Consider the following 9,770-nt stretch of genomic DNA (forward strand, 5'->3'; position numbering starts at 1 on the left):
CGTTGGGGAGAAAAGGGCTGGCTTTGTGTTATGCATATTGTTGGGTAATATGTCGAGGGGTTTAGTGCTCGAAGTTAGACATGTCATTTTCAATAGAGTCATCGAAGTATATATGTAGTATATTGGACCGATAGAAAAATCTCGAGAAGCAATCAAAAACCCGTTTGATATCCTTTAATAGGTAGTTACAAGCAGTGTCTTTTAAATGGTCGTGACTGGATAGTACAGTAGAAACTGGTCATAAGAAACTACATTATAAGGAATACAGTAGAACCTGGCTCTGGCTCCTGGCTCTGGCCATAAGGGACTATATTATAAGGGATAAATAACTCTTTATAAGGAATAAAAAATTTCAACTACATTTATTTTATATAGTGATTTTATTTCGGCTTATAGGGGATTGGATATATGGATGGGACTTCTTTTTATAGAGGATTCAAATTGGTTGAAATTTTTGGTCTTTTATGGATAGATAACCAGGCTACAATGGCACCCCCACATGCCTTCTATTGACTAGGTAGGTAGGTAGTTTACAGATTTTCGATAAGCGAAGAATCGTCTGAGGATGAGATAAGCCCCCACTACCAAAAACAAAATATATCACACTTCCCCTCACTATCATCATCAACATCAACAACAACAACAACATACTAAAGCACTTCCTTCCCCCCTCTCATCAAAATATCCCACAAATACAAAATGGGACATCTAGCCACCCTCGCCACGTGCAATTTAAACCAATGGGCTTTAGATTTCGACGGTAATCAAAAACGCATTATTGAGAGTATTCGACGGGCAAAGAGCGCAGGAGCTTCGTTGCGCGTGGGACCCGAATTAGAGATTACGGGGTATGGGTGTCAGGATCATTTGTAAGGGATTTTTTTATTCTATTAGTTTTTTTATTTAGTTTTGGTTTTTGGTTGGATTTTGGATAGAGGAAAAGATGTAATAGGAACTGATTATCTCATAGTCTAGAATCCGACACCGAGTTGCATTCTTGGGAGTCGTTGGCCGAGATCATTGCGCATGATGATTGTCGGGATATTTTGCTCGATATTGGTATGCCCGTTAGGCATAAGAATGTTAATTATAATTGTAGGGTTATTTGTTATAATGCTAAGGTTAGTAGAGTATTGTTTCTTTTTTGATTTGGTTTAGAGGCATGAGATTTTATAATGGATTTTTTGAATTTTTTAGATATTTTGAACGTTTTAATGTTTTAATGTTTTAATGTTTTAATGTTTTAATGTTTTAATGTTTTAATGTTTTAATGTTTTAATGTTTTAATGTTTTAATGTTTTAATGTTTTAATGTTTTAATGTTTTGAATATAATTTCTATCTGTGTTTTGAACTTTGTTCGGGTTGTTTTTTTATTCTGTTATATTGGTTTCGATTTTTATATTCTGTTTATTTTATATATTGGATTTACATTATACTTTGGATTCATTGAAACAATAAATGGATTCGGGATTTGAACTTTTTAGGAGATACCGCGATATGTTCAGACATTCATAATTTTTCAAACATTGAATGATTTCGGATTTTATTCCAGGCTGGACTATTGGATATCTTTTCATTATGAATTGCAGCTAATAAAACGTAGATTCTACTCATTCGCCCTAAGCTCTCTTTGGCTTCGGATGGAAATTATCGTGAGCAAAGATGGTTCACACCATGGAAAGGGCAGAGGATAGTAGAGCAGTATTATTTACCAAGATTGATCACCAAAGTAACAGGACAACATAAAGTTCCTATTGGAGATGCTGTTATCAGTACTTACGACTCATGTTTTGGTGCTGAGACTTGCGAGGAATTATTCACGCCAAGAGCACCTCATATAAATATGTCATTGGATGGTGTTGAAATTTTTACCAACAGCAGTGGAAGTCATCATGAGCTTCGAAAGCTGAACATTCGCCTCGAACTCATCAAGGAAGCTACTTTGAAAGCTGGAGGTATATATCTATATGCTAACCAGCAGGGTTGCGATGGAGATCGTCTTTACTACGATGGATCAGCCATGATTGTCGTCAATGGCAGAGTTGTCGCTCAAGCAAGCCAATTTTCTTTAAACGATGTGGAAGTGGTGACTGCTACTGTTGATTTAGAAGAGGTTAGGGCTTATAGAACCTTCAGATCCCGTGCCATGCAAGCAAGGGAAACAGCTCCATATGAAAGAATTGAAGCCGGTATGAGTCTTTCGAGTGATGCTGAGGATGTAAATCCTTTGGTGCAACCAACCAAGGAAATCTCAATCAAATATCACGTTCCTGAGGAAGAAATTGCACTTGGCCCAGCTTGTTTCTTATGGGATTACCTTCGTCGATCTCGACAAGCTGGATATTTTGTACCACTTTCCGGTGGGATTGATAGTTGTGCGACTTCGGTTATAGTTCATTCCATGTGTCGAATTGTCTTTGCAGCAGTCGAGAAGGGTGACAACCCACAGGTTATTGAGGATTTACTTAGAATTGTTGGAGAAGAGGAAGATAGCACATGGCGTCCATCCAATTCACAGGATATCGCTAATCGAATCTTCCATACTGCTTATATGGGATCCACAAATTCCTCATCAGAAACACGAAGTCGCGCCAAAGATTTAGGTGAAAAGATTGGTAGTTATCACTTGAATTTCAATATCGATAATGTTGTTTCAGCAGTCACCACATTGTTCACAACAGTCACCAATTACACTCCAAAGTATAAGATGTACGGAGGAACACCAGCATCAAATTTGGCATTACAAAACATCCAAGCCAGACTCCGTATGGTTTTGGCTTATCTTTTCGCTCAACTCCTTCCGACCGTCCGCGGCAGAACGAAACCTGGATCTCTGTTAGTCTTAGGCTCTGCAAATGTTGACGAATCACTCAGAGGTTATTTTACAAAATATGATTGCAGTAGTGCAGATATCAATCCCATTGGCGCCATCTCCAAGACTGATTTGAAGAGATTCATTCTTTGGGCCAGTACAGAATTTGAAATGCCACTTCTTCAAGATTTTATTGATGCTCCACCGACTGCGGAACTCGAACCTATCACGGAAGATTATGTACAAAGTGATGAAGCTGATATGGGTATGAGCTATAATGAGCTATCAATATACGGACGTCTTCGAAAGGTGGATAAATTAGGACCATATGGAATGTGGACTAAACTTCTTCATGAATGGGGTCATGTTCTTTCACCACGCGAGATATATGAGAAGACTAGATGGTTCTTTTGGTGTTATTCTATTAATCGTCATAAGATGACTACACTTACACCGAGTTATCATGCAGAACAATATTCTCGTATGTCATTATCCTTTCATTTCTATTTTTTCACCATTCCGAATTTCAAGGGACATTCAAACTAATTACTAACTTTTCAAAGCGGACGATAATCGATATGATTTAAGACCATTCCTCTATCCCGGCTTCTCATTTGCATATAGGAAGATTGAGAAGGCATTAAATGCCATGGGGATAGCTGCAGACAAGAAACCAGAGGTAGACGGAGAGAAAAAGACAGAGTAGATAGATATTTATTTCTTTCATCACGTATGAAGATAGAATCTGGGGAATTGTAAGTTCTTCTTTATAAATACTATATTTGAGAGGATACAGCTTATTGCTGAATGGAAATAAATTTTATGGAATAAATCGTCAAAGTTCGGGTTGATATCTCGAGTTCGTACGGGGTCGAGGTATACTTTATAGATTTAGATATTGAGTAAGAAAAAAACTGACTTCAATTATGGTTTCTATTAAAGACATATCTGATCTCATCTCATCTCTCTCTCTATATATATATAATATAATTTTGAAATTATGTATATAAAAGGGGATGGTTGGAGGTGGGGGACGGCAGAGTCGAGTTTCAATCGTCTCAATAGATGCCAGCCTCATAATAATTATATATTGGGTTTTGATGTGGAGTTCAAGCAAGGAATAAGAATAGAGAACACAGAGATAAAATTACTTACTAATTATTACCTATGCTTTAATAAATCAGGGTGGGTTAATTATCGTAAATTCGGCTTGCAAGAGATTATTTAGATTCTTCTTTCTTTCGCATGACTGGTATACATATTCAGGCTTTTGCTTGTGAAAGGGAAGGAAAGGAAAGTAAGGAAGGAGGAACTTTTGGAGTTTTTTTACGAGAGTATGTTTTTTGATTTTGTGGTTGTGTTTGATGGTTGATGGTTGAGATATTGAGAGTTTGAATAACTTTTGAGTTTGACGTTTATGGTGTATATATGTATCTGCTAGATATAAATTGCGGATTTTAATTGTAATTGGGATTGAGAAGTAGATTCATTCATTCATCAAGTTGTTGGGGTTGGGAGAAGCTCGAGGATGAAACGTACGATATTTATATTATATTCACTAGAGAGTATTATGACTGATCATGATATGTATATTTCTATATTTCTAGGTTGATTTATTAGTATCAGTAGGTATGTATCAGGTTATGGTAATGAATGGATAAATAGATTATGCGAAAAATTATGTTGAGTGGGTGGTTATTATGAGGATGGGAATGTAAGATTAAATGAGAGGGAGAGAAGTTTTATCTACCTACTTATAATACAACTAGTATAAGTTGGCGAAGTCATGAAGTACTCGAGTAGTATCTTCTACAGCATTTATACAGTGTTGAATCTTTAATCTGGAAACCTATTTTTATTTTCTTTTCTGAAAGAAATATCAGAAATATAACAGGAGAGTAATGAATACCGTTTGTGATTTTGTGGTGGATTTTTGAAAACGGGGAGGGCCATCACATTTTTGATGTATGAATTATGGATGATGTATGGATGGATATCCGAATCATAACATAACCTCAGCAGTCAAAGTCTTTAAGTGATTTGGAATAGTTCATGTACTTTTGATATGAATGGTGCTTGGCACGGCACATAAAAATGGTGTGTTGGTAATGGTTAATTTTTATTCATGACTCCTTCCCGATTACAACAAGTAAGGGTGATGTTGTTCGTAGATTGGTTTTGATGAATGAAGTTCTAGTCATGTTAGTTGAAGTGTCGTTTCATACCCATTTCGACATTGATGTTATTTTATAGAGCGAGTTTTTGTTAATAGATTCTCCTCAATGACTGGAAGTAGTGGGTATATTATTCGTAAATCTTGTTCGGTGGTATTCGTACCAGCTGAAATGTTATTCCATATCCACAGTGATATATCAATGATGCATCAAATGGAATTATCATTCATAAGTCCTTCCTAGTGGTTGCACAAATAAGTCTACACAATCATTTTCTACCCGTTTTGATACATGAATGAAGCTTCAAATAGCAATACCATTCACTAACTATTTCTCCATGACTGTTAATAGCAGGAAAATCAATCTACACAGTGATTTCACACTATTTTTCACACCAAATCAATGCTTCGAATAGTTTCGACGGCTAAAAATGGCATTTCTATGAATGGAAGTGTCATTCCATACCTATCTCGATACATTAATCATGCTTCAAAAGATTAAATCAGTCAGAATGCTCTTCATAATTGCAAAATTCAGCGTAGAATCTCCCTCTCCAAAGTGCTTTTAAGGCTCGAGGATTCCCTGTTTGTAACCTTTCTTCTTCTTCATCAACACAACAAAACATACATTTCCCAGCCAAAGCAAGATCTGAAAACATCCAAAGCCATCCAGCACTCTATTCAGCTATAATACCACATCTTGTTTAATCACACTATCGAAACCCAAATTTATCGGCTCCAAAAACTCATCTCACCCCAACATCCCATCCTATTTGAACCTGGTATCCTCGTCAAATAAGAATACTCAACAGTTAAAATGAGTTTCCCATACCAAAAAGTCACACAAACAAACCGCCTAGCTCGAACTCCAGCATCGTCAGCTGCAGCTCAACCCTCAGGTAGTGCCAACCAAGAAATCCAATATACACCAGGCCTACGCCAAGTAGTGGATGTTCTACCAGTATCGGTTGCACACAGAGATGGTGTGGACCCTGCTGTAACAAAAGCCGCCAAAGATCGGTACGAAATTGCTCCCAGTTTGCAAAACCCTGCCAAATACACGGCAACAGTGCCAGGGGATGTCGCTGGAAAGAAACAGAAATTGTATAAACTTAGCAAGAAGAGCGGGAGCAAAAGCCGAAGCCGAAGCGGAAGCAAAAGCAAAAGCAACGGGTGCCATATTCTTTAGGGGACGAGATATGATTGCTGAATTGGTGCATCAACAAACACTACAACGTGTTGGTGTTAGGTTGTGATTCGGGAGTATGGTCGAGATTCGGTTTTTAAGCGATGGGAGTGGAGGAACGGAAAGAAAGGGGAAAAGCCGGTCTTTCTTTTTACTAAGAATGAATACTTGAAGACGAATATAAAAGGATCGTTTTAAAAGCGACGGATATAGAACGTGGGAGGTAAAGGAGATTTTAATAGTGCATTCGATGCATGAAAAAAGTAACGAGCCTGATTTTTAGAAAATAAGACTTTGTCATAATCATACATTCATGCCCCAGTGTGACTTGACATTGCCGTGGAATTGAAAGAAGCAAATTCAGACCTGAAAGTAGTTGATGAAGTGGTCGGGTTGACGGTGCTAACTGATAGCAAATAGCGGAATTGCAGTTACTTGAAGTTCTGCAACCATTCATTCAGCTGATCAGTAATTGATCATTGGGACGATTCTTCATTTTTCTTCATTTCAAGGTGATCTTGTAGGAGACCTTGGGGATATTTTGTAGGATTCGAATGACCTTGGTAATATTTTCTTATCCATTTCAATTTCGATTTCTAATGAGGAAATGATTCGCATAAAATTCTGTGAGAAAATGATTGAATTTGATGAATTAGAAAAATGAAAAGATTCAGAAAAGAAGTATATCTTCATCTCTTCAATGACTCCCGTAATAAGTAAGGATTAATTACCCATTAGCTAATTCAGCGACTGACCGATTGACTAAGATTACTCTGACAATAGGATAATTCTAGTCTAACCCCTGAATCATTTTAACCGGAAGCGAGTTATGATACATATAGTAGAAAATCAAGAACGACCTGACTGTATATTAGAAATGGGAAAAATTGATGAATAGAATAAAAATTTCAATTAGTCAAGTCATTAATAAACACTTGGTTTTTTATGATTGACTAATATCACTGGTCAACTAACCAGTATATAATCCTCCAACCCCTCAAGCCCTCAACTCTTCAAACTCTTCAAACTCTTCAAACTCTTCAAACTCTTCAAACTCTTCAAACTCTTCAAACTCTTCAAACTCTTCAAACTGTTCCAAAATCCAACCATATTTCGATTCGATACTTTACTCTCTTAAGAAAAGACCATACCCACCTCGATCAGACATCGTAAGTAACATCCTCATCTAACCTTACATATAAACAACAAATCTAATGCATTACACATGTGTAAAGACTTCATTGTTGAAAAGTATGATTGCAGCGACTGGCACGTGAAAGTCAAAAACGAGTTACGCAAGATACAACTCATCTTCCAAAAATGCGAGGCGGCACAGCGACGTGAAGCCATGGAGTTTCAACGCTTAGGCGACGACGCTCGTCATATACAGGGATTGGGTATTTGCAATGGAATTAAAATTCCAATCCCGGATCCCATTCCTATAACATTGCCACGAGCATGTCCAGACTGCGAGAAGAAAGCGCTGGAAGCTGCGAAGCGTTCAAGGGAAGCGGACCTTGAACGAATCAGAACAGAATCACAACCTCAAGAACTCCCAGCAGCTCCGGGACCGGCGCCAAAAGAAGGGACAGATGAGGTTGCAGGAGCGAGAATGACTGAAAAATTTGTAATCTGGGATATTGGTGGAGGAGGAAGAGAAGCTTGGATCAAAGATGACTCTGACAATGAGCCAAAAATCAAGGAAGAAAGTCCCGACACATCGCGCCCCGCAGGTCCTAGCGGAAGCGGAAAAAGACACAGAAGCAGAAAATAGAGACCCAACCTCTTTGATGATTACTGGTATGGTGTTTCTGAAAACCAAAAGTAGCTAGCTGATCATGAGTTTAAGTTTGACGGAGTGAATTTTTACCTCTGGGTCTTAAGCTCTGGGATGGTAAATAATAACAATAGCCTGATTTTCCAAAGCATGGGTTTTTAATCGCTGTATTCATATCTCGTATATCGTCATTGTGAAGTTATGATTGGAATGAGTAAATGAATAGGTGGAGTGGCGTGATTAATTAATATAACGAACTCGAATCAGGCGAGTTTTATGATATGTACAAATATAACCTATAGCTAATAAAGTAATGATGAGTAGATGAATGTTCAATCATTTAGTCGGTCAATCCGCCATCAATAACACTTGACATTCTATTGACTTATCAATACCATTATTCGGTCGAGTAACTGACTCTTGAATATCTTAGTCAAGGTAAGATTAAACAGCACTTCCTTTCTTCCATTCTTTTCTTCTGTCCCAACACCAAAAACTTTTCAGCACTTCAAACACCTCATCTTCATCATCACCATATCCACTTGAATAATCAATCGAATTTGCTCCAATACTATATCCCACTTGGCCAGTATTAAAATAAGATCTCACACATAAGAATCCACCATCCGAGTCATAAATTCATCAATTCAAATATAAAAACTACAAACTTCTAATACCTACCATAACCTAACTTAGGAATAAAAAACCTTAATTACTCCAAAACAAGCAGCGAATGAAAAATGTAAATATTCTCCCGTTCACTGCTCCCCTCTCATCTCTTCTCAACTAAAGGAAACGAAAGGAAAGGAAAAGAAGGAGTTTTTCCAATTTAAAAAAGAGACAAATAAATCAAATAAATCAAATAAAAACCCCTCAGGATCTATCAGAATATCAAAATCCCTCAACATCCAAGAAAAAAGAAAAGAAAAACAAAAAACAAAAAAAGAGATGTTCCATCTAAGATTTCTCACCCACCAAAACCAGAACCTATTACCTCACCTCACCTCACCATCCAAAAATCAAAAACTTCCTTCCTTTCCTTCCATTACACTTCTCCCTCCCTCCTTCCTCCCTCCGCCATTCCTTCCTCCTCTCCTTCTTTCCCTCCTTCTCATTACATCCTCACCCTCACTCTAACTCCAATCCATCTAAATAAATTACATCCGCCCCTACCTCCTCTCCTCCCCCCCAAAAAAACCGCAACAGCCAGCCAGCCAGCCAGCCGCCAAATCAACGTCAACTACCCTACACTACCCTACACTACCCTACTTTCGCACCATCCCACCTATTTACACCAAAATAATAATAAAAAAATCATGATATATCACCTACCTACCCACCTACCCAGTATTAATATAAATAAAATAATCCATGATAATAAATAACTATTCCAGCGCAGTTCATTCTGTTAACCTACCCCCAACGCCTGGGCCCCCCCCCCCCTCCCCCCCCCATCCGCCAAAAAACACACATATACACATACTCATATGTATAGCATACATATAACATCATATTGCACCAACTAAAACTAAAACAAAAACAAAAACGCCATACCTGTACTATAAGCTAATTAAGCTATCTCGCGACGCATAACAAGCGTAATAATTAAATACTATATCCATATCCATATCCATATAACTCTTAATAAAAGAATAAACTTATTAACCTATTAAATAACTCTTATCTATCCATCCTGCCATACAAAACCCAGCCTTTACCTCATTACCCCTCCATTTATAATTAAAAAAACTACTCACTTTTTACACCTATTCCTATTCCCATCCCTAGTCCAAAACTCCGCGTAAGTACCATCCCTCATTT

The 9,770-nt window shown here is 37.6% G+C and overlaps 3 protein-coding genes across 3 annotated transcripts; all 3 read left to right on the forward strand.

The window, feature by feature from the left end:
- Positions 1–699: 699 nt before the first annotated feature.
- Positions 700–3,519, forward strand: SS1G_13042 (hypothetical protein; the record flags this gene model as incomplete). Its single annotated transcript, XM_001585900.1, has 4 exons — positions 700–869; positions 971–1,121; positions 1,605–3,294; positions 3,377–3,519. The coding sequence occupies 4 exons, from the start codon at positions 700–702 to the stop codon at positions 3,517–3,519; spliced, it is 2,154 nt and encodes a 717-aa protein (XP_001585950.1).
- Positions 3,520–5,803: 2,284 nt separating this feature from the next.
- On the forward strand, positions 5,804–6,242 carry SS1G_13043 (predicted protein; the record flags this gene model as incomplete). Its single annotated transcript, XM_001585901.1, has 2 exons — positions 5,804–6,006; positions 6,110–6,242. 2 exons carry the CDS (start codon positions 5,804–5,806, stop codon positions 6,240–6,242), a joined length of 336 nt encoding a protein of 111 aa, XP_001585951.1.
- Positions 6,243–7,397: 1,155 nt separating this feature from the next.
- SS1G_13044 (predicted protein) lies at positions 7,398–7,946 on the forward strand (the record flags this gene model as incomplete). The annotated part of the gene is made up of 1 exon (XM_001585902.1): positions 7,398–7,946. One exon carries the CDS (start codon positions 7,398–7,400, stop codon positions 7,944–7,946), a length of 549 nt encoding a protein of 182 aa, XP_001585952.1.
- Positions 7,947–9,770: the final 1,824 nt, after the last annotated feature.

This window comes from Sclerotinia sclerotiorum, genomic scaffold, assembly GCF_000146945.2.
Source record: "Sclerotinia sclerotiorum 1980 UF-70 scaffold_23 genomic scaffold, whole genome shotgun sequence".
Classification (NCBI taxonomy): domain Eukaryota; kingdom Fungi; phylum Ascomycota; class Leotiomycetes; order Helotiales; family Sclerotiniaceae; genus Sclerotinia; species Sclerotinia sclerotiorum.